The sequence below is a fragment of the Miscanthus floridulus genome, chromosome 18 (genome assembly GCF_019320115.1).
Source record: "Miscanthus floridulus cultivar M001 chromosome 18, ASM1932011v1, whole genome shotgun sequence".
In the NCBI taxonomy this organism is placed as follows: domain Eukaryota; kingdom Viridiplantae; phylum Streptophyta; class Magnoliopsida; order Poales; family Poaceae; genus Miscanthus; species Miscanthus floridulus.
The window spans coordinates 134,057,568-134,082,043 of NC_089597.1; the positions used below are offsets into that span (position 1 = coordinate 134,057,568).

At 48.0% G+C, this 24,476-nt stretch overlaps 2 protein-coding genes across 4 annotated transcripts; both read left to right on the plus strand.

Moving 5' to 3' along the window:
- Nucleotides 1–2,881: 2,881 nt before the first annotated feature.
- Nucleotides 2,882–6,431, plus strand: LOC136520803 (exocyst complex component EXO70C1-like). Of its 3 annotated transcripts, none has more exons than XM_066514457.1 (2): nt 2,882–4,715; nt 4,906–6,431. In XM_066514457.1, the coding sequence occupies exon 2, from the start codon at nt 4,928–4,930 to the stop codon at nt 6,290–6,292; it is 1,365 nt and encodes a 454-aa protein (XP_066370554.1). In that variant the 5' UTR covers nt 2,882–4,715; nt 4,906–4,927; the 3' UTR covers nt 6,293–6,431. The 3 variants fall into 3 exon arrangements, with proteins under 3 accessions (XP_066370554.1, XP_066370553.1, XP_066370552.1); XM_066514456.1 differs by having other exon boundaries at nt 2,882–4,430; nt 4,537–6,431; XM_066514455.1 differs by having other exon boundaries at nt 2,882–3,536; nt 4,296–6,431.
- Nucleotides 6,432–21,625: 15,194 nt separating this feature from the next.
- Nucleotides 21,626–23,891, plus strand: LOC136520949 (uncharacterized). The gene has a single exon (XM_066514644.1). The coding sequence runs from the start codon at nt 21,856–21,858 to the stop codon at nt 23,650–23,652; it is 1,797 nt and encodes a 598-aa protein (XP_066370741.1). The 5' UTR covers nt 21,626–21,855; the 3' UTR covers nt 23,653–23,891.
- Nucleotides 23,892–24,476: the final 585 nt, after the last annotated feature.

Genomic DNA, 24,476 nt, shown 5'->3' on the forward strand with positions numbered 1-24,476 from the left:
GCCTCCTGGCTAGATCTGGCTAGGGCCTGGCTGTGGCGGGCTGGTGGCCACGCGCCCCAGGTTGGTGGAGACCGGATCCAGTGGCCGAGTGGTCGTGCGGCCACATCCCGCGCTCGCTCATCGCCGGAGGCTACAGTAGTGGGCCGATGCGCGTGGGTCCCCTGGATCTGTGCCTCCAAGACTGCGGTTGGCCTTCGGCAGCCCAGGGCCTGTGCGCCCACGGTAGCCAGTGGGTGTGGCAGAACCGCCTAAAATAACTCACTTCCGGAGATGCTTGTCTTCCATTAGACACTAAACGTCATAAGAGTGGGCTAATTTAAATAGTTCTGTCGAGCACACCCCATGGGAGAACCCGAAAATCCACATTTTTCAACAGGATCATAAATGGGAGAATAAAACTTATAACCTTTTAGCCATTTCTTACATCACTTTTCATGCAACATCAGAGTATAATATCTATTATTTATGACGGCAGAATATAAACATATTATCAGAGTTTCAGCGGAAATAAGAATGTGTTTAATGTCAAGTTAAACATTTACATGATGAACATTTATATGCACAAAATAATAACACGTTATAATTTTTCCCTTGTAAAATATTTTGGATGTAAGTTTTGAATAAACTCTATGTCCGCACTTAAAGGAAATCCTCGCTGAGCCCACCAGGAGGTTTCCACGCACAAGTGTCAGCTCCACAGGTTCATGTCACCTGCAACAGGGTAGAATAAACCCTGAGTACTCAATTGTACTCCACAAGACTTACCCGTCAGGAGGAAAGAAAAGACTCCAAGGATATGCAAGGCTATCTGGCTTGTGGGTTGATTGCATCTGCAGGAGCATTACTAAATGTGCATCCTTATTTCCAGTTTTATTAGCAGTCATCATTAGTTTATTAGCTAACCATTCTATATAAGCACCTATGCTACTTCCAAGTATGTGGTAAGCAATCAGAACTATTTTATCATTTCTAAGTTTTAGTTCTTACTATGGTGCTAGACCATAGTCAAGTCGTACCGTATCACACGGCGATTCGCGAATCAATATATCCCAACTGGGTACCCCATAACACACGCATCGCTTGTACCCCAGGCATAAGCAAGACCAACTCACCACTCTCCTATCATGGGGTTCAGGTCCCCATCCAAACTTGGACTCTAAGCCCCCGTACCTAAGTCCCGGACTCAGTGCGGTGCTTGGACCTCCACCCAAAAACCACCTCTAAAAATTGGCCCGGAAAGAGCCAGAACCCATGACAAAAGAGTAACAAGTCTTCACACTCCCATAAGTAAGTATGTGCTCAGGATAATAAGTCTATAACCTAACTACCATCCACAACAATGGACGGTCCTCAATCGACACAGGCGGGACAAATGCAACCAGAGCCACGCTCAGTTGTCTAACCAGTCCAAGTCCATCCAAAGTACAGTCCCGCCCGGTCTCCAATTATTATCCATATATATTTCATGTGATAGTAACATGATAATAGTAACAATAAGATCTTTTCCTATCTCTCGCGAGTGACAGGTAATCACCCGACTTCTACCGGAATCCTATAGCATAGTAATCTACGCGATCCTGTCATACTAGTAAGACTCATAGGACAAGAATATATATATATATATATATATATATATATATATATATATATATATATATATATATATATATATATATATATATGCAAGTGGGTTTCATTCAACTCCTTAAACTTAATGCACAAGCATAAAATAAAGTGCAGAATAATAGGGGTTATGCACCGGGGCTTGTCTGGGTAAGATATAACCAACAGTTAGCATTTCATCATGGTGGCATGATCCTCCGGCCACCATCCCTTCCTGATACTCCAGATGACTCCACGATCCATCGTTGTTTCTATTATGGTATACGTGGATACAATGCAGAGATATAAATAACCAACTGCAACCGTGACTCGTAAAATACGATTTACGCCTCTCAAGCTAACGAGCTAGTTCTAACGACGACCATACTTAGGCTATGTATCCTTGTTGTCGAACTAGATATTATTTCCTAAAACATATTTATATGTTTATTTATTATTATTCTTTCATTAATCACGTATATAACAAAACACATATATACTTCTAGGTGATGTCAAAAACATTTAGTTTAGAGCTGAGATTTTTATGAGTGACACCTAGTGACAAAATATGGCCACTGTAAAAAGATTAGGTGCTTAAGTGTTATATTTTATTTATTACAATAAAAACAAAAGTTAATTGTGATAAAGCATGTGAAATAAGATAAACCTAAAACTTCATAGTTTATAGAAACACTTTGTCCTATTATTTTAGAAACTGCTAGTACACATCCTAAACATGCTAGAAAGTCTAGTGCTTAACCCCAAATCAATTATTTATATACCTTTCTCTATTTACCTGGTTTTAGGAGCACTTTTACCCCATAAAAGAAAAGCCCTACAAAAAGTCCTCAAACAACAAAACTTTATGCTAAAGCACATGATATTATATATATCTAGTCATGTAGAGTCTAACAAAACAAGTTTGCCATTTTTATGATTTTTCTACAAATTTAAATTGATTTTAGAACTTTCAGCCGATTTAAACAAAAACCCAGAAAAAGAAAAGGGCACTTGGGCCCAAAGCGGCCCAGGCGCGGCGGCGGCAGGCCGGCCCAGCGCGCGGGCGCGCGCGTGGATGTGGGCCGCGGTCTGGTCACGGGCTAGGCCGGAAATGGCCCAACGTGGACGAGCCCAGGCGTCGGCGGCAAACTTGCACGAAGGCCCCTAAACTTTTCAGAATTTCCACTCTCATCCCCAACACTATTTGATACTGTTTACATGAGTATAAAACTTTGTGAAAAACACCATGCGAAAGCTTCTATTCACTCCCTCGGTTCTCACCTCCCTCAGAGCAGCGCACCGGTGGGGAGAAGCCGGCCGGCGGCTGATTAGGCCCGGCGGACGGCCGACGACGGCGGCAGCGTCGGGCGGGGGCAGAGGAGGCCCCAGCCGCAGGTGTGGGTGGTGGCGGCACGGCCGGACGCGGCCGGTGATTGCCCGTCCACGTGCACGGCGGTCGTTGGCACAGCGACGGCGGTGCTGCAGGGGCAGCGGCGGCCTCGCGCGCACCCGTGGAAGAGGCAACTCGCGCCACCGTGGCTCGCAAGGGCACGGCCACAGGGGCGCCCTGAGGGACCCTCGGCGGCGGCGACGGAAGGCCCCCCGAGTCGCCACCAGGGGACGACGCGGGGTCAGGGTCTTCCCCTTGCTTGCATATGTCACCGGTGGTGGCGACTCGGGGTCGGGGTCTCCCCCTTGCTTGCATATGTCACCGGTCCGCCATGATTCAAGCTGCTGTGTTTGCTCTGTGTTTCTGATCGTTGTATGTTTCGATGTAGGGCGTGCTCTCTCCAAGCTGCTGTTCGGTGCATACCAGCACCTGCAGCTTGAGCTGCTCTTGATTTCTTGGTTGTGCTGGGTCTCGACTCTATTGCAGCAGCAAAGGGCAGCAACTGTTGTCAATTTTACTGTCCAGCTCTGCAGTTTCTTCTCTGGTGCGTGCCTGGCTTTTGCTCTGAATTTGTTTGTGTGCACCAGGTCAGGCCATCGGCAGTGAGCAGCAATTTGTTCTGTCAGCTGACAGCCTTGATTTTCATTTTCATATCGTCAACAGAACCTATTCTTTAGCGACAAAACAACAGCTATAGCTATGTGCTTTCTCCACCGTGATCAGCTCTGCAACTACAGAGTTTGGTTCTGTTCTCAAATTTGCAAAACTGCAGTATGTCACTTTTATCAACTCGGTTATCTTATTTGGAATGCAACAGTGAAAGTAACTGTCACTTGCAAGCACACTCGGCTGCATGCTGGTAGCTAGTAGTAGTTTTACCATTTACTTGTTCTTTTAGCTATCAGTTTAGTTTAAAACCTTTAACTTTACCTTAGCTGATGACTGAGATGTGATTTAGGAGGACAGGGATAGCACTTGTTGCTATAGAAAATTAGTAGTCACACTTTGTCAAAAATCTGCATGCATATGTTTGGTGCTTGTGGACTATGTGAATGCAGCCATGACTTTCTAAGAAAATGCTTCTTTTTAATATTAGTTGACTGTGTGAAGGCATCAATTTACATTTGTTGGACACAGATTATTTGAGAGAATGTTGGACACAGATTACTTTATAAAAAAAATGCACCCATAATTGCATCTCTGTTTTGTGAACTTTGCATATACCGGTTCTCGTTGTTCGTGCCGTGGTGATTTGTCGCATTGTCGGCTCATGGCCCCGCGTGTGTGGATGTGGATAGTATAGGATGAAGATAAGGACGAGAGGATGATCTGTTCCGCTGCTGGGGGCTAATTAAACGCAAGCTAGCTAACGCGGGGAGGTCCTGGTCCTGGCCCCCTCGGACACAGTTGAACAATGACACCGCCGGCCGCCACCAAGGTTCCTCTGCCCGCCGCTCGTCAGACGTAGTCAAGTTTGGGGTCGGCGTCCACGCCCGCACCTTCTCATTTTAGTTTGGACTCTGACTCTGCTTCTCTGCCCACAGCTCCCATCAACACGAAGGAGAAGGCCTCCTCACTTGTTCCACAAATCCGTGAGACCCTTGCAAAGGTAGCATGCAGGGCGGGAATGGCGGCAGCGGGGCTTATTTCAGCAGCTACAACCGCGGGCGGATCGGGTCATCCAATTTATCCTACACCATGAGCAGCTCCTCATCAGGATCAGGTACCATAGTCTCAAGACTCTCAACTACCAACCCATCTATCAGCTCTCTGTTATCATCATCTGTCTCTATGGATATGGAGGCGACGAGCATGCTGCACTTGGACTTGGAACCTGATGGGGTTGCAATTGAGAAAAGGGAGTTTATTCTTGTTCGACCACTCAACAAGTTACTGACGTCCGCGAACTGCAGCATCACCAGTCCCAGCAGCGTCATGGCTGTCCTGGAGAGGTGGTTCACCGAGCTGGGCGTCGCCTGGGTTCTCCGCATCTCTGATGACGATGCATCCGCAGGGAGACTCGAGCAAGCTTCTGACGATGATGCAGGCTGCAGATGGATCTGGGCTCTCAACGAAATCGTCTCCTCCACCACGGTGCACTTTCCCGTTAACGGCCGGTTGGGCAGTATTTATGGGGAAGAAGAAATACCTGTTAAGGTTGTCCATGTCCTTAGGGAGGAAAAAGCTAGTGTTTGGGATCAGCTTCATTGTGCAAGATTTATTCATGAAGCCATGTTGAGAATGCTCGTCTTTATTGACGTCATAGTTGCTCCGGATCCTAGTACCACAAGAAGAGATGAGATTGTTATCAATTCAGCAGGGTACCGGCGCCATATATACCAGAAGATCAGTTTCTTGCTGGGTGTGCGCAGTGCTCTGTCTAGTGCCTCGTTCAAGATCCAGGTACCATTCCTCTTGACGCCCTCTGCACAGGTTAAAAGGATAGGGGACGAGATGGTCAACCTCTTGCATGCCAAGGGCGCCAAGGTGGGTGATGCTATATGGAGCACATTGGAGGAGATTAGGACTCGTACCCTAGAGTCGATGGAGGACTTGTGTCATCAAACTCCACAAGGATCATTGGACATTCACAACATCACTCGGTCAGTAATGCAACATATCGCCTTCATACTGGACAATTACTCAATAGTTGCTCCAGTAGTATCTGAAGCAGCTGCTAGGCTTGGTAACTATGTTCTGCCTCATATTGGAGACCAACCACATTTGGACAGTATATTTTTCTTGGCAAGCCATGAAAAAGATCGGCTGCACCTTCCATCGCCTTTGGATAGCATGATTATGGAGATGACGTCTTATCTGGAAGGAAAGCTTGTCAAGATGTCAGAATCATTTCCTGACCATGGCCTTAGGTTCTTATTCTTGATCAATAACTCAGACTTCATATGGCAAAATCTTCAGGACAGGATGACTGCGTTCTCTTCTCTCCAAGTCTGTGTGGCAACCCTATTTGACAAAGTCAAGGCCTATATGGAGAGCTATCTACAAGTATCTTGGGCACCATTGTTGTCATGCTTGTTTAATCATAAACCCCTTTGCTTGTTTGGGAAAAACTACTCTCCGCTGCCACTGTCTAAATTCGAGTCTGAATTTCAGAAGATGTACACCACTCAAAAGCTATGGAACGTCCCAAATCCTGAGGTGAGAAAAAGACTACGCAAAGCAATCACCGAGGAAATTGTTTCAGGCTATACAACATACATAGAGGATAACAATGTTACCAATCCAAAATTCACTCCCCATAACCTGAAAGAAATGTTGCAAGAGCTATTTGAAGGATAACTAAGAGCGCCACACAAGACAAGCCAACGTATGTACACTTAGTTATGTTTCATATTATCTGTTGGTTTTGTAATGAAATGTAAGAATTGCTTCTTCAAATTGCATGGCTTTTAAAGCATTATAAAACTTCATTTGGTAACTTGTACTTTCTCTAGCTCACTCGATCATCTTTTAAATACATATGGGAGCAGCCGAGAGCAGTCTGTACCATATGCCTTGAAGCCTTGTACCAGCAACAGTGATATTTATATGCTCTTCCATTGACAACCAAAATATAGGCCGAGTATGGCTTTTCTAGAAAATCAACTAGTATTGGCCGGTCCCCGTTGAATTTCAGATTTCATGTAAAATTGGGCTCACAAACGACTCCAAACTAGATAAGACCACCTCACTCTATACATATAAGGAGGCACGGATGATTGAGTGCGTATCCAATTGACCAATCGAAAAGAACACATCTGCTTTTCTCTCTCTCTCTCAAGCACTAACTTTTCCAACCCTCATATTTGTTGTTCTGCAAGTTCTTTTTTTTGACGTCTGGATACAGCTGTATCATCTGTTTATGTACAGACTCACACCAACCTCACACACGCACACCACACTCACACCACGCGTACACAAACAAACCTACAACTATACTCAGATCACAAGATCGATCACCGGGTCCAACCATGGCTCCATATGCGACGGACGCGTCGCTTTCCCTCTGTGGCTCCACGCGTGAGAGGCAATGGAATTTATTGGGGGCAAACCCCGGCTGCACGCCCACCGGTTGTGCTAGTCACCCAAGCGCTGCTCGGTTCTTGTTGTTCTGCAAGTTCATTGATGGCATTTATAGGCATTCTAGATGACTTGTCAATCATAGAACAACCTATGTGTGCCTCCCAATGGGATCCTTCCCAGAAGACATTAGTAGGCCGGTTTGGGAATTCTGGCTAGCATGGTTTTCTCGGGTTTTGTCACCAGGTGATTCTCGTGTGATCCGAACATGCTACCTCCTCCGGCAATGGACTGGTACTGTATCAACACCATTTTTTGGTGACTCTACTAGGAAAGAAATCGAAGATTAATCAGCTATACTATGACCAATCCCAAGGGTGATTTGACTGACCCCAACAATTCGAAAAACATCATCATGACTTTTGCTATTCATCTGTTGAAAGATTTCTTTGGTACTAAATCTGTCATATTTCTATACATTTGATTGTGCTTGGTTTGTGCTACAACTATCTACTGGGTCGCATTTATAAAAAATCGGACAGATTTAACCACATAAAATCTGTCAATAGATAATTGACACTCCCAAACATCATTAGGCCCTCATATGAACAACTTCCCAAGTAGGAAAGCAAAATGCTAGATGAGAAAAGCATAGGACGCTGCTGATCTACAAGCTGCCATTGAGAGCTTCACCATAGATGGGCATGGAGTTGTCACGAAAATTAGAGAGATTGATTTCGCCAATACTTCTGCTACATCTATGTCTAAGGTAAAAGCCAACGTAAGTGCCCATCCTCCTGTTATTACTTAGTTTGATGCAAGATATGATCTCTGAACAATATTGACATTACTTTCAATTCTAAGGAAAAAGCCAATCAAAGGTAAAAGCCAATGTTAGGGTTTGGAATTATGTGGTGGCCGATTTTTTCTATGGGCCTTGGGTTTTCCATCGACGGACCTCTTAAGAGATCCGCCTCTGAAAGTTAAATTTAGAGACAGGCATATCCTTTCAGTGTCTCCTAAAACTTCTTATCTTATAGAGCGGTCGAATAGAAGTGCCTCCTCTAATAATAAAAGCCATTGTCTCCTAAAAATAAAAAGCCAAAGAAGTATGTAACACCCTGGTGTTACGATTCTTTTTAGCGCCGCGATTTAGGCCTCAGTAAAAACCTTCGAAACGAGTTTCTCTAATTTTAAAGTTTTTTTTATGATCATGAAATGATAAACGAACCGTTTGTGACTTCACCCTTGTGGCTGAGAAAAATCAACATAGGTAGTGCTAATCAATTTTTTTAGTGCTTATAAACTTTTGAAAAGCTCATGAACATCATTGGGCGCGCTGTGAACATGTGGTTGGCACTCTGTTCGCGAACCGACGTTCGGCGCGACGAACCCATCTTGGCATACCTCTGCCTCCCCCTCCGGTCATTATCTGGTCTTTGGGATTGCTCCGTTAGATAGCTAGTATAATCGGCTTTAGGGTAGTGGTTTTGGGTTGAACCTCAACCGAGCTGGGTTCGAGTTTTGGCTTGCTTCAAAATCCATGCACGTCACTGTTTCGGCTAGTTGGCACCGTGGGCGCGATGAGCTGGATCTGGCCGGCTGTGGCCGCTACAGCGCGGTGCTGTGCCGCTGGCTGTGGCCTGCTGCATCGCTGCTGCGAGCCGGTTGCTCGCTGGCCGCCGCGGCTGCTGCCACGCGTGGCCATGCTTGGACGCTGCTGTGCCGCTGGCCGTGGCCTGCTGCATCGCTGCTGCCGAGCCGGTTGCTCGCTGGCCGCCGCGGCTGCTGCCACGCGTGGCCATGCTTGGACGCTGCTGTGCTGCACTGTTCCGTGTCCTGGCGCCATGCTCTGCAGCTCGTGCCATGCCATGTGCGCACTGTTGCCCTTGCGATAGCCCGCTCCACCCCTCGACCATCTGCCATGCAATGTCTTTGGACGATTGCCGCTACCGTCGCGCCATGGTTGCCTGGCCCAGCCACGCTGTTGGCGACGTCTCCCTGCCACGCCGTGCCCCTGGGTGTACGCCACTGCCGCTGCGTGATGGCCGTCTGGCCCCGACCCCTGTGTCGAGGCGTGCGCCTCTGCGTTGCTGCCACCGCTAGCCGACGCTAGAGGGACTACTCGGGGTTGACTCCTCCTACCCAGCACGTCACGCCAGGTTTCCCAGTCTCATCGTCGGTGCTCAGGTGCATGTGCTGCTGCTTCCGGCCGGTCCTCGCCTGGTCTTAACCGCTCGGCTCGCCGTGTGCTGCTTCGCGACATGACCACAGCTGGGCACCGTGCTCCCCGCCCTTCCAATTCATTTGGCTCGAGGCCTCACCGCCCAATTCCTCACTTCTGCAAGTAGCTTAGGTGGTTATCTAGCAACCCAACCCGCACCTGGCCTCAGTCATGTACTGTGGTCGGCCAATTTGGTGTTGGGCTCGCCACCGGTCATGTGTGCCGCCAAGTTGGTAAGTTGGGAGGTACGGCCCGCGTGATCAATTGAAATTCGATTGCTTGTGCCCTTGGACTCACCGCGACCCCCTCTTTCCGATGCTCGCGTTGTCTTGACCAGGCCGGCTGTCGGTGACGAGGTGACGCGCGGGTGCTCGGCTCGGAGCGCCGCCACGCGGTGCGGGCGCACATGGCTGGAGTTCTTCAGCCTCCCTCCACTCCAACCGTCACCATAGCATGCACCGTGGTAAGCTGTTGTTGCTTCTCCGCTATCTCTACTCGCCCGTGAGTGCGTACGATCACCGAAACGGCCTAGCCACCGCCGTGAATCGCCGCCCGCCGGTTCTGCTCACGTGGGTGCGCACCGTAGCTTCCTGTGGGCACCCAGCGTCACCGTTCGAGTCAGAGGGGGTGGTCGACCTCTTAGCAGCGTCAGTGTGGGCCCCAGATGGCCGGCGTGGTCGCGCAGCACCGCCCGGAGCTGTGCCGTCGTGCGCGGGGGTCCCGAGGACCGCCCCATTGTAAAGACGAATACTACGAGGGCCTTGTCGTGAAACTACTGTCGGTAGGAATAGTGCGGATAGTGTTGGTATAAATATCACAAAGCTCGAGGTCATTTTTGAAAAGAAGCCGGCGCGCGTGGGCTCCCGGCTCGTTGGGCCGGCCTGCCGTGGCTGCGTCCTGTCTGGGCCACCGCGTTGCGTGGGTTGGCCATCTGCTGGGCCTCGCGCCTCTACGGGCCGCGCACGCCGCGCGCCCTGGCTGGGCCGCGCTTAGTCGGTGGGCCACGCAACGCTGCTGGGCCACCGCCTGTCCATCTGCTGGGCCTGGCCAAACAGGCCACTGGGCCGGCTGTGGTCTGTTGGCCCTTTGGTTCTAAGAAATTGCTAATTTAGTCTCGGGAATAAAAATTGTAAAATCAATATAAAATAGTATAGGGATTCAAAAATTGTGAAACCAGTTTTGTTAAGTTCCTAAAATCATGATCTACCTGTTAGTATAGTTGGTTCACATAGGGTGCTATTATTCCTGGAAGCTATATAATTAATCTAAGATACTTAGTGTTGTAAACATATAAACTTGGAGGGATTTTCGGTGGTAACTTGGTAATAGCGTTGAATCCGAAATTTCTACAGTAGATCCCTAGCAATATTAGTTACTCACCATGAATTTTGTAGCTCCGGAATAACTAGTTGCTAATTAGATAATAATGTCCTATTGCGAATAAAGAAACACCTTGGTTTATATAACTAAAATAATTATGGGGAAATAACGCCTTGTGCGACAACATGGATATGTAGCCTAAGTATGGTCGTCGTTAGAACTAGCTCGTTCACTTGAGAGACGTAGAGCGTATTTATATGAGTCACGATTGCAGTCAGCTGATCATACCCTTGCATTTCATTACATTGCATATCATGGTAGGGACGACGATGGATCGCGGAGTCCTCAGGAGTTGCTGGAGGAATGGTGCTTTTGAAGATCATGTCGCCATGATGGAAAACTAACTTCTGATTATATTTTTCCCAGGCAAGCCCCGGTGCATAACCCCTAATTTTCTGCAGTTTAAATTATATTTGTGCATTAAGTTTTAAGGAGTTGAATGAAACCCACTTGCATATATATCTTTATCCTATGAGTCTTACTAGTATGACAGGATCGTATAGATTGCTATGCTACAGGACTCCGGTAAAAGTCGAGTGATTGCCTGTCACTCGCAAGATATAGGAAATATGTTACTATATGGTTATCACTTGGAATATATAAAATGGTGGAAAGGAAAATGGTGACCGGGCAGGGATGTGGTTTGGGTATTGGTGGGTGTAAGAAGTTGTGTCGCCGCGGAGGCGGGTCATAGCTTGGTTACACCGTTTTCCCCTGTCTGGTCAGTTAAGGACCGATCGTTGCATATGACTCTAGGTAGGTCACAGACTTATTATCCCGAGCACATACTTGTGTATGGGCGCTTGGAAGACTTGTTGCTCTCTTGTCGCGGATCCGGCTCTTTCTGGACCGACTGTCTGGGTTTGTTTTTGGTGGAGGAGGTCCTTGCACCGCGCTGAGTCCGGGACTCAGGAGCGGGGGCTTGGAGTCCCAGTTTGGACGGGGACCTGGACACCTGGGACAGGAGAGTGATGGGTTGGTCCTGCTTGTGCCTGGGGTACAAGCGGGGCGTGTGTTTTCGGGGTACCCAGCTGGGGGCATTGATTCACGAATCGCCGGGCTATCCGGTACGGCTTGTCTACGGTTTAGCATCGTAGTAAGAACTGGAAGATGAAATATGGAAGATGGACAAAGGAAATCTGATTGCTTACCGCCTGCTTGAAAGTAGCACAGGTGCTTACATAGAATGGTTAGTTAATGAACCAATGCGGCTATTAATAAAAATCGAACATAAGGACGCACGTTTAGTAATGCTTCCTGCAAATGCAATAAACCCACAAGCCAGATGGCCTTGCAAATACTTGGAGTCTTTTCTTTTCTCCTACCGGGTAAGTCTTGCTGAGTACAATTGAGTACTCAGGGTTTTATTTTCCCCTGTTGCAGGTGACAGGTGGACGCTTGAGCTGACCTTTGTGTGTGGATTCCTCCTGGTGGGCTCAGAGAGGATTTCCTTTACGCTGCGATCGTAGTTGTTATTTATAACTCTCACCAAATACTTTTATAAATGAAAGTTTCATAATCTGTTGCCGTAGTCTATATATCAATACTTTATCATGTCATTAATAGATGTTTATTTCCGCTGTAACTTTGTTCACATGTTTCTATTCCGCTGTTTAATTAAATTGTTTATAACTCTGATAATATGATTACATTCCGCTATTATAATAACAAATGTTATACTCTGATGTACATGTAAAGTGATGTAAGAATTGGTTACGAATGATGTAAGCTTTATTCTCTCGTTTGTGATCCTGATGGCAAAAATGTGGATTTTTGGGTTCTCCCCTGGGGTGTGCCCGACGGAACCGAGTAATTTATTGTTCTCCCTCGAGTGCTTAGTGTCTAATGGAAGACAAGCGCTCCTGTGAGGTATTAAATTAGGCGGTTCTGCCACAGGTGGTATCAGAGCACAAATGAGCAAATAAAGCTTCGAAAACCTTTTCTAAACAAAAATTTGACAACCCATTGTTGCAAAAAGTTAGGGCATTTATATGCGAAGTTATATAAGTAGCCCTATTACTATGGTTATGTATCCAGGATAGATGGCACTCTACTGACTTAGGTAGACTTAATCAAGTTTCTGCAGGTACACTGACTCGAGCATAGTCCGATAGTATCGGCTTGTTACAGGGAGAGAACGATGTGCCAAAAATCTGAGAACGGTTGCCCTATATGTTGGCAACAGTGCAAGGACGTATAGGACGTGCATTCATGCATATCCTGTTTGTGCATTGTAGTGTCGTATAGCTGGTAGATACGCCATCCATAAGTGTCACGCGTGTCGTATTGTGCACGTCTGACTCGTTCCTGTCCGAGAGTTAGGTCTACACTATGGCTTCGTGTTTCGCGTTCGCCCATGGTTCGCGCCGGTCGTGACCCACGTCTCTCTGTACCCCTTTCTGCGCTCTTGTCGGACCCTTGCCCTGTAGTCATACTAGTCAGTAATGGCATCGCACATCGCTCGCCTCGAACTCGTGGAATTTGGTCGATCCGCCGTAGTGATCTCGCGCGGGAATCCTAGTGAATCGCGCTAGGACCACCGAACGCTCCGCCTTTATAAGTAGAGCCTGATTTAGCCATTGGTACCACCACTCGGTGCACTTTAGCTCCCTTAGCTTTTCCTTTGAGCCGGCTTTTCGCTCAGCCTTCCTTGCAACCACCGCCAAGGATGGCAGGAGCCTGGGTTAGTACCTACTGCCTGAACATTGAGGGGTTTCCCAGAATCCTGCATGCCACCCTACAAAAGCTCGGAGTCAATGATCGCCCTGAGTATGAGGGCCATGAGTATGAGGAGCATGGCACCGAGCGGTGTGAGGTTACCGTCTATATCGGGAAGAGTGAAGAGTTCCCCGACCTCACTGAAGCCTGGAGTGTGACCGCAACTGGGTTTCGCTTCGTCAACACCTACCAGGTTGTGGCTTGCAAAGCCTTGCGATACCTCTGCCAGATCTATGAGGAGCCCATTGCTCGTACTCCCATGCGGTTCTTTCCTCCTTTGGACAAGAATTGGCGAGCATGGAGGGCCCGCATGGAGGCTTTGCAAGGGCGAGATGTGCAAGAGGACAGTCCCACCATGGTGCACTTGACCACGTACCTGCTCGCTCTGGATGAGCAGTACGACCATCAAGCCTTGGAGCTGAGGGCGTGCCTTCGGCGCGCCGAGGAAGCCGAGATCTTCAACCGGATGCTCCAGGTGCAGCTCGCCGACGCGCATGCCAGCGCTGCAGCTGCTGAGAGCCGAGAGGCTGCCATGGAGGAAGCTCTAAAGGGAGCCAAAGACTGGCATGTTCATCAGCTGCGGGTGGCCTATCTTGTCACCAGGGCCGAACGGAGGACGTTGGCTACTGGAAGGCAGGATGCCCCGATCTTGGAAGGGATCCCTATCCACCCGCCCGAGAGAAGAAGAACCGGTGTTGCAGCACCGCCAGCACCTCCACCCTCGGAAGTGTCAAAAGAAGAACCCTTGGTTCCTCTCACTCAGCCGTTGCCCCGCGAGGATGTGGACTAGTTGCCTTGGGACGTTGTGCCCGTAGTAGTAGTGTTTTCGTTGCTGTCTCCCTATATTGTACTCTTGTCGTTGTTGTCGTCCGTAGTTGTCGAGATCGTCCGACCGTAGGTGAATGCTATGCCGTGAATGTGAGCCTGAATGCCTGTACATTGTACCCGTGTAAGATCGTTGAAATATGCATTTTATTTATTTCGCTGTGTTTATTGCGTTTATCTACCTTAAGTTCGTTAGATGTGCTTAAGAGTTCATGGGTGATATCAAGTGGGTTACAAGAGAAGTTGCCATTCCGATACCAGCAGATCAGCCGTGATTGGGTGTTATTGGACACTATATCAACTAATTGTGGATGTCCCAACAGAACACTTGAATCTTTTTAAAAAAAACAAATCCATCGTGGGATTTGAATTCCTTGTCCCTTGTTGTGGAGGGAAACCTTTGTTGTCGAATTTTTCCCTTGCGATACCCCTTACTCTGTGGTCTATGACCCCACTGCCCTCATGGCGTGTAAGTTGGTAGTAGTTGCCTAGTTAATAGCTTATGGTGTCGCGACGAAACCGAGGGCTCCCTGTGGAACAGCTGCCACATGGTGATGCTGCTCGGCACGCGCTGGTATCGAGGTTGTTGACCAAGTACCTTGCCGAGTTACACCGCCGTACCATTTGTTTTAAAAATTTTCTCCTTGAAAATGTTCGGGTGTTCAAACGGGAAATCCATAATGGGGATGCAAAAGTGTCTTCAAGGTAAAAAGGAGATGGTTTGGAGAAAGGAAGTATGACATGATCTGGGTTTACAGAAAAGATGGATGTGGTCAAGGAAGGTCAGCAGTGGATAGTCGGGAGTAGTTGCAAAAGTCAGAGTGGACGTTTTGTCCCAAGCCCTGTGCTTAGTTGACCGTGCTACGCATGCCGGGTTATTTCGCTGCGTGCCCTGCGAACGCCGCCTGTGTCGGGATCGGTAGCATCCCATTTTTGCGTGACCGCGGCATCGTGCAGTGCTCGCCATCTTTGTGCACTGTGCACTTCTCCTTTCCCAGCATCCGGTCGGCTCTCTACCCCGCACCATCGTTCACCGTACCGGACCCCCCCCATTTCCCTCTCTTTTCCTTCTTCTTTTGGTGACACGACCGCCCACACGCCTGCCTCGTCGAGCGGACCTCCTCTCTTCTCCTTTATTTCCCCCTCCATCGCTCACGCTGGGAGCGCAACATGTCCAATCTTATCTCCACTCCGGTGTGTTGCTCCCCACCTCCGTTCTCCACTATAAGTAACCCTTGGTCCTTGCTTTTCTCCTTCATCCCCATTTCCCCTCTCCTTTGGAGCGGAAATACGAAATCCAGTTGATGTTGTGAAGCTAGGTTCATCTGTCTGAGGTGATGGTGTGATCGAAGAAGAAGAAAGGATCCGGTTCGTCGAAGAAGTTCAAGTTCCCTTTTGGGTAGTCAATCTTAGGGTTCACGATGTTTTACTTCTCAGTCGACTGTTTCTGGATTTGTTGGTGCTACGCCATGTTTTGGATAATCATTATCTTATTGTTTCTCCATTGTCCTCATCTATCTCGACTTCTGGATTAGATCTCGGTTGTACCAAGTTGCTCTTAACCATGTATCCCTAGCTCCCCGTGTGGTTTAGTATTCGAAGTCGTGTAATCTTTCGTGTGATCCCTGGTCTACGGAATGTAATCACGTTTCCCCTTTTCTGGTTCTAGCTTCGAATCTCGGGACGAGATTCTTTTTAAGGGGGGTTGGTTGTAACACCCTGGTGTTACGATTCTTTTTAGCGCCGCGATTTAGGCCTCAGTAAAAACCTTCGAAACGAGTTTCTCTAATTTTAAAGTTTTTTTTATGATCATGAAATGATAAACGAACCGTTTGTGACTTCACCCTTGTGGCTGAGAAAAATCAACATAGGTAGTGCTAATCAATTTTTTTTAGTGCTTATAAACTTTTGAAAAGCTCATGAACATCATTGGGCGCGCTGTGAACATGTGGTTGGCACTCTGTTCGCGAACCGGCGTTCGGCGCGACGAACCCATCTTGGCATACCTCTGCCTCCCCCTCCAGTCATTATCTGGTCTTTGGGATTGCTCCGTTAGATAGCTAGTATGATCGGCTTTAGGGTAGTGGTTTTGGGTTGAACCTCAACCGAGCTGGGTTTGAGTTTTGGCTTGCTTCAAAATCCGTGCACGTCACTGTTTCGGCTAGTTGGCACCGTGGGCGCGATGAGCCGGATCTGGCCGGCTGTGGCCGCTACCGCGCGGTGCTGTGCCGCTGGCCGTGGCCTGCTGCATCGCTGCTGCCGAGCCGGTTGCTCGCTGGCCACCGCGGCTGCTGCCACGCGTGGCCATGCTTGGACACTGCTGTGCCGCTGGCCGTGGGCCTGCTGCATTGCTGCTGCCGAGCCGGTTGCTCGCTGGCCATCGCGGCTGCTGCCACGCGTGGCCATGCTTGGACGCTGCTGTGCTGCACTGTTCCGTGTCCTAGTGCTATGCTCTGCAGCTCGTGCCATGCCATGTGCGCACTCTCTTGCCCTTGCGATGGCCCGCCTCCACCCCTCGACCATCTGCCATGCAAATTGTCTTTGGACGATTGCCGCTACCCGTCGTGCCATGGTTGCCCTGGCCCAGCCACGCTGTTGGCGACGTCTCCCTGCCGTGGCCGTGCCCCTGGTGTACGCCACTGCCGCTGCGTGATGGTCGTCTGGCCCCGACCCTTGTGTCGAGTCGTGCGCCCTGCGTTGCTGCCAACCGGCTAGCCGACGCTAGAGGGACTGCTCGGGGTGACTCCTCCTACCCAGCCACGTCACGCCAGGTTTCCCGGTCTCATCGTCGGTGCTCAGGTGCACGTGCCTGCTAGCTTCCGGCCGGTCCCTCGCCTGGTCTTAAACCGCATCGGCTCGCCGATGTGCTGCTTCGCGACATGACCACCGCTGGGCAACCGTGCTCCCCGCCCTTCCAATTCATTTGGCTCGAGGCCCACTCACCGCCCAATTCTCACTTCTGCAAGTAGCTTAGGTGGTTATCTAGCAACCCAACCCGCACCTGGCCTCAGTCGTGTACTGTGGTCGGCCAATTTGGTGTTGGGCTCGCCGCCGGTCATGTGTGCCGCCAAGTTGGTAAGTTGGGAGGTACGGCCCGCGTGATCAATTGAAATTTGATTGCTTGTGCCCTTGGACTCACCGCGACCCCCTCTTTCCGATGCTCGCGTTGTCTTGACCAGGCCGGCTGTTGGTGACGAGGTGACGCGCGGGTGCCCGGCTCGGAGCGCCGCCACGCGGTGCGGGCGAACATGGCTGGAGTTCTTCAGCCTCCCTCCACTCCAACCGTCACCATAGCATGCATCGTGGTAAGCTGTTGTTGCTTCTCCGCTATCTCTACTCACCCGTGAGTGCGTAGGATCACCGGAACGGCCTAGCCACCGCCGTGAATCGCCGCCCGCCGGTTCTGCTCACGTGGGTGCGCACCGTAGCTTCCTGTGGGCAACCAGCGTCACCGTTCGAGTCAGAGGGGGTGGTCGACCTCTTAGCAGCGTCAGTGTGGGACCCAGATGGCCGGCGTGGTCGCGCAGCACCGCCCGGAGCCGTGCCGTCGTGCACGGGGGTCCCGAGGACCGCCCCGTTGTAAAGACGAATACTATGAGGGCCTTGTCATGAAACTACTGTCGGTAGGAATAGTGCGGATAGTGTTGGTATAAATATCGCAAAGCTCGAGGTCATTTTTGAAAAGAAGCCGACGCGCGCGGGCTCCTGGCTCGTTGGGCCGGCCTGCCGTGGCTGCGTCCTGCCTGGGCCGCCGCGCTGCGTGGGCTGGCCATCTGCTGGGCCTCGCGCCTCTACGGGCCGCGTGCGCCGCGCGCCCTGGCTGGGCCGCGCTTAGTCGGTGGGCCACGCAACGCTGCTGGGCCACCGCCTGTCCATCTGCTGGGCCTGGCCGAACAGGCCACTGGGCCGGCTATGGTCTGTTGGCCCTTTGGTTCTAAGAAATTGCTAATTTAGTCTCGGGAATAAAAATTGTAAAATCAATATAAAATAGTATAGGGATTCAAAAATTGTGAAACCAGTTTGTTAAGTTCCTAAAATCATGATCTACCTGTTAGTATAGTTGGTTCACATAGGGTGATATTATTCCTAGAAGCTATATAATTAATCTAAGATACTTAGTGTTGTAAACATATAAACTTGGAGGGATTTTCCGTGGTAACTTGGTAATAGCGTTGAATCCGAAATTTCTACAGTAGATCCCTAGCAATATTAGTTACTCATCATGAATTTTGTAGCTCCGGAATAACTAGTTGCTAATTAGATAATAATGTCCTATTGCGAATAAAGAAACACCTTGGTTTATATAACTAAAATAATTATGGGGAAATAACGCCTTGTGCGACAACATGGATATGTAGCCTAAGTACGGTCGTCGTTAGAACTAGCTCGTTCACTTGAGAGACGTAGAGCGTATTTATACGAGTCACGATTGCAGTCAGTTGATCATACCCTTGCATTTCATTACATTGCATATCATGGTAGGGACGACGATGGATCACGGAGTCCTCGGGAGTTGCTGGAGGAATGGTGCTTTTGAAGATCATGTCGCCATGATGGAAAACTAACTTCTGATTATATTTTTCCCAGGCAAGCCCCGGTGCATAACCCCTACTTTTCTGTAGTTTAAATTATATTTGTGCATTAAGTTTTAAGGAGTTGAATGAAACCCACTTGCATATATATATCTTTATCCTATGAGTCTTACTAGTATGACATGATCGTATAGATTGCTATGCTACAAGACTCCGGTAAAAGTCGAGTGATTGTCTGTCACTCGCAAGATATAGGAAATATGTTACTATATGGTTATCACTTGGAATATATAAAATGGTGGAAAGAAAAATGGTGACCGGGCAGGGATGTGGTTTGGGTATTGGTGGGTGTAAGAAGTTGTGTCGCCGCGGAGGCGGGTCATAGCTTGGTTACACCGTTTCCCCCTGTCTGGTCAGTTAAGGACCGATCGTTGCATATGACTCTAGGCAGGTCACAGACTTATTATCCCGAGCACATACTTGTGTATGGGCGCTTGGAAGACTTGTTGCTCTCTTGTCGCAGATCCGGCTCTTTCCGGACCGACTATCTGGGTTTGTTTTTGGTGGAGGAGGTCCTTGCACCGCGCTGAGTCCGGTACTCAGGAGCGGGGGCTTGGAGTCCTAGTTTGGACGGGGACCTGGACACCTGGGACAGGAGAGTGATGGGTTGGTCCTTCTTGTGCCTGGGGTACAAGCGGGGCGTGTGTTTTCGGGGTACCCAGCTGGGGGCATTGATTCGCGAATCGCAGGGCTATCCGGTACGGCTTGTCTACGGTTTAGCATCGTAGTAAGAACTGGAAGATGAAATATGGAAGATGGACAAAGGAAATCTGATTGCTTACCGCCTGCTTGAAAGTAGCACAGGTGCTTACATAGAATGGTTAGTTAATGAACCAATGCGGCTATTAATAAAAATCGAACATAAGGACGCACGTTTAGTAATGCTTCCTGCAAATGCAATAAACCCACAAGCCAGATGGCCTTGCATATCCTTGGAGTCTTTTCTTTTCTCCTGCCGGGTAAGTCTTGCTGAGTACAATTGAGTACTCAGGGTTTTATTTTCCCCTGTTGCAGGTGACAGGTGGACGCTTGAGCTGACCTTTGTGTGTGGATTCCTCCTGGTGGGCTCAGAGAGGATTTCCTTTACGCTGCGATCGTAGTTGTTATTTATAACTCTCACCAAATACTTTTATAAATGAAAGTTTCATAATCTGTTGCCGTAGTCTATATATCAATACTTTATCATGTCATTAATAGATGTTTATTTCAGCTGTAACTCTGTTCACATGTTTCTATTCCGCTGTTTAATTAAATTGTTTATAACTCTGATAATATGATTACATTCCGCTATTATAATAACAAATGTTATACTCTGATATACATGTAAAGTGATGTAAGAATTGGTTACGAATGATGTAAGCTTTATTCTCTCGTTTGTGATACTGATGGCAAAAATGTGGATTTTTGGGTTCTCCCCTGGGGTGTGCCCGACGGAACCGATTAATTTATTGTTCTCCCTCGAGTGCTTAGTGTCTAATGGAAGACAAGCGCTCCTGTGAGGTATTAAATTAGGCGGTTCTGCCACAAAGTACTCCCTCCATTTCAAATTATAAGATAAGATGTTTTATTTTTTCTAGATATACACTATGTTCAGATATATGACTTTTGAAAAGCTAAAACGTCTTATAATTTTAAATAGAGGAGTAACAAAGAATTCCCCTAGTGTTTCTGGACAAAGGAATCGCCATCCTTTGCCGAACTCCGCGAAACATATCGCTAGAGCAGAACGGAGAGAGGAGCCTCCATGGGTTGTCAAAGGTGATCATCTCTACAAATCATATTTTTCATTTTCGAAGGTGGTTGCCTGATGGCAACTCCCTCAATAGTCCAAGCAACCACATCTAAAATCTATTTTACCCAACACTAAAAAATACTTATTATAGTAGCGTTTTTTGCTTAATTACAGTGCATGCTCATTCATGTTATTAGCTACACCACTCGACTCACCACTCAGGCATGATGCCGTCAGCAACATCATCAGACTTGACTCCTCAGGCATGCCGCCGCCGACAATATCACTGAGCTTGGCTCCTTAGTCATGCCACCACCGCAATATCGCTGGGCTCAACCCAAACCGACCACGCCATAATTAACGTTTTAGAAGATTGTTTTAGTTATGATGGAACAATTTTATCTAAGCTAGATTTTGTGAGCTAGCATACTATGGAACAATTTTCTCCTGAAGCTAAAGCATCTATTAATTATTTAAGCAAGAATATTTTTTTTTCTAAAGCCACAACATTATGCACATTAAGCTGCAACATTTTGTCCTAAACTCGGAACATTTTATTGTGAGCCTAGAACATTATTCTCTCGAACCTAAAGCATTTTTCTCAATGAGGTAGAACAATTTTCTTGTAAAACCTAGAACATTGTCCCTCTAAAATATAATAAAAAATGCTCTGCCTTTATGGGGAAAATTTTCTACAAATGTCATCCAGATACAGGTATATTTAAGTAGGATCCTTTTCTAAAGTTATTATCGTAATAAATGCATTATAGAATTTTAAAAGGCCTAGCATTTTTTAAAAAGTTTCCAAATTTTGCAATGCGCCAGGACGTTAGCAATTTCGGTTTCACTCAGCCCCCACTTAGATTGCTTTTTTTTTTCTTCGTTGATTGATGATTTGATTTGATGACGAGGAAAGATCCACTTTGATTACTTTGCCTGGTGCGGCGTGAGACATTGTGGGCCAGTGCAGATGCTTTGCGTTCGGCCCAGATAAAAGACTGTGTAAACACGGCAAGGTGGAAGCGCGTCGTGGTCCGCTCGAAACTGCCACGCGCGTTCCACGACAGGGGAGGGGATGGAATCCTGGCCCAAAGCTTTAAAAAGGCGACACTATCATATCATCAGTGGCGGATCCAAAGGGGGGCTGGGGGGCTCTAGCCCCCCTAATGTCTTGATTTTAAGTCTAATCACTATAGCAAAAGCTTGATTTCACCATTAAATCTTCATACAAATCAATATCTCTATTGTTTTAGCCCCCTTATCCCGCATCGTGCATCCGCCACTGCATATCATCTACCACGTTCTCTCTTCGATCCAAAACAAAGTTCCAAACGCAGACGCCCTCTCCTGCAGTTGTAGCTTGTAGCTTGGCATGGAGGCGGCGGGCAGGGATGGCGGCCGGGGGCCTTCTTGGAGCTACCGGCACCACGGGGAGAAGGCCGGATCCAGTTCCGACACCATTAGCAGCAGCTCCAGATCAGGTACCATCGTCTCAACCGCCTACACATCTAGCGGGAGCGCCTCTCGCCACTCCTCTAGTATCTCTATGGAGTCGGCCTTGTTGCAATTGGACTCGGAGCTCAGGGTGGGCACGTCCGGGATTGAAGCCGTCAAAAAGGATGCCGAGTTTGCTCAACAAATCAAGAAGCCCCGCAAAGCAGCCGAGGAAACGGGCACGTCCGGGATTGAAGCCGTCAAAAAGGATGCCGAGTTTGCTCAACAAATCAAGAAGCCCCGCAAAGCAGCCGAGGAAACGGGCACGTCCGGGATTGAAGCCGTCAAAAAGGATGCCGAGTTTGCTCAACAAATCAAGAAGCCCCGCAAAGCAGCCGAGGAAACGTTGAAGGAGATGAGGATGAAGCGCATTGAAGGCCTGGTTCAGGAATTCTTCCGTGGGCCGTCAGAGAATCGCAGCATCTTAGGCGGCGGCGGTGGCATGAGTGCCCTGGAGAGGTGGTTCTCGGAGCTGGGCGTCAGCTGGGTTCTCCAACTCGATGTCGAGCATCCTACACCAGGTGATATATGGAGGCTATGGAGCTGGATCAAAGCTCTCGAAAAAATCATGGAAACCTTTTGTCTCACGGCGTCTTTCTTTCCCGACCATGGTCTTGGCTTTGTGGGCATGCCTGGTATCAGTAAGGAAGAGGTAGAGAGCGGGAAACAAGCTACTAGTCTGGATCCAGTACAGTTCGGACTGTTTTTCCAAAAAGCCATGTCGAAAATGCTCGTTTTTGTTGATCTCAAGTTTAGTTATTTTCTTTCTATACATGGGGTAGCATACCTCTATCACTCTTTCATTCTGTGTCTCCATTTACATGGTGCTCTGTCCAAGGCGTTACTGGGGATCAAATTGCAATTCCATTCGACACCCTCTGCACAAGTTGAAAAGATAAAGAACGAGATGGTGAGCCTCTTGACAGAAAAGCAGGGCAGGGCGTTTGAGGCCATATGGAGCATGCTGGAGGAGATTAGGACTGGTGTCATTAAGCCAATGGATACTCAGACTCCACAACAATCATCAGATATTCTCAAAGCCACTTATGAAGTAATGAAGGACATCAACTTCCTGCTACGCAATGAGTCCACAGTTACTCCATTAGTATCCCAAGCAGCTAGCCTTGGTAAGTATGTGCCTCAGACCGGACTTGGAGAGGCACCACCTTTCATCAGCCTCATCACAGAGATGGTTTCTCTCCTTGAAGAAAAACTCATCACCAAGTCACAATTATTCCTAGATAAAGGCCTCGGCTTATTATTCCTCCTCAACAACTCAAACTTCATACGGGAGAAACTCAAATACACTCTCTCTGCTTGTACCAAAGTCGATGTAGAAATCGTCACTCGCAAAGATGAGCTTGGGCACTATATAGAGAGGTATATACAGGTATCTTGGGCACCGCTGTTGTCATGCTTGTCCAATCATACAACACTCTGCCTGGGGAGAAACCACTACCCACTGTCCAAGTTCGAGTCTGAATTTCAGAAAACCTACACTACCCAAAAGCTGTGGAAGGTCCCAGCTCCCGAGCTTAGGAAAAGGCTGCGCAAAGCTGTCACCGAAAATATCATTCCAGGCTATACAAAATACATAGAGGATAGCAAGGTTACCAACCCAAAATTCACTCCCCAGGAGCTGGAAGAGATGCTGCAAGAGCTGTATGAAGGATGATGAATAAACTGCAACACGGAGGACAAATAAAGTCACCATAGGTTTCCATTTGTGTTGGCATGCATTCTGATTAAACTTTGTTCCTTCAAATGATTTGACTTCTGAAGCTGTATACGAAGTAAAAAAAAAATTGAAGCAGTATGAAACTTCATTTGGCAATTTGTATCTCCCTGTGCTATTCATTTCTGAATAAATGTGGAGCAGCCGATGGCTGTATGTATGAAATGTACCTTCTGTCTTGTAGGCTTGTACCAACACCAGTGATGTTTACTTACTGATCTTCTTTTTCTCTTCAAATCACGCCTCATGCATTGTCATTTTTCTCAAGGAGTTTTTTTTATGATTGTGCTAGTGCTATGGCACATATTTCATTCAGAGGAGGTGAAAACGTTGTATAACTCGCAAGAAACCAGTTGGCGAGAGCACACATGGGCCTAATCAAAAGAAACTTGCCGACACTACTAGATGCCACATAGTGTTCCTATTACCCAAAGCCAAAGCCCTAGCAACCAATAGCGCTGGTAGAGAAGCAAAGTGCATGTTGCCCACCTGAATCCACAGAGCTGAGCTACCTCATGACAATGTAGTGGATGGTCCGAGGGCTAATACATTCAGCTGAGGAAAACCCGTCACTTTTTCCATCAAGCGTTGTCGCAACTAATCACCAAAGTGATCTCTATTCGATCCGTTTCACGAGCCAAGCCTCTGACCTGCCTAGGTTGTGTGTATTTGTAGTTCACACATGTAAGTATAGTAAAACTACGGTTGATTGTTGGAGAATAGAGAAGTATACTTGCAGTACTTGAAAGCAATAATCTCATGTA

Coding starts and splice junctions, on each gene's coding strand:
- LOC136520803 (XM_066514456.1), top strand. CDS start 4,607: ATGCAGGGCGGGAATGGCGGCAGCGGGGCTTATTTCAGCAGCTACAAC.
- LOC136520949 (XM_066514644.1), top strand. CDS start 21,856: ATGGAGGCGGCGGGCAGGGATGGCGGCCGGGGGCCTTCTTGGAGCTAC.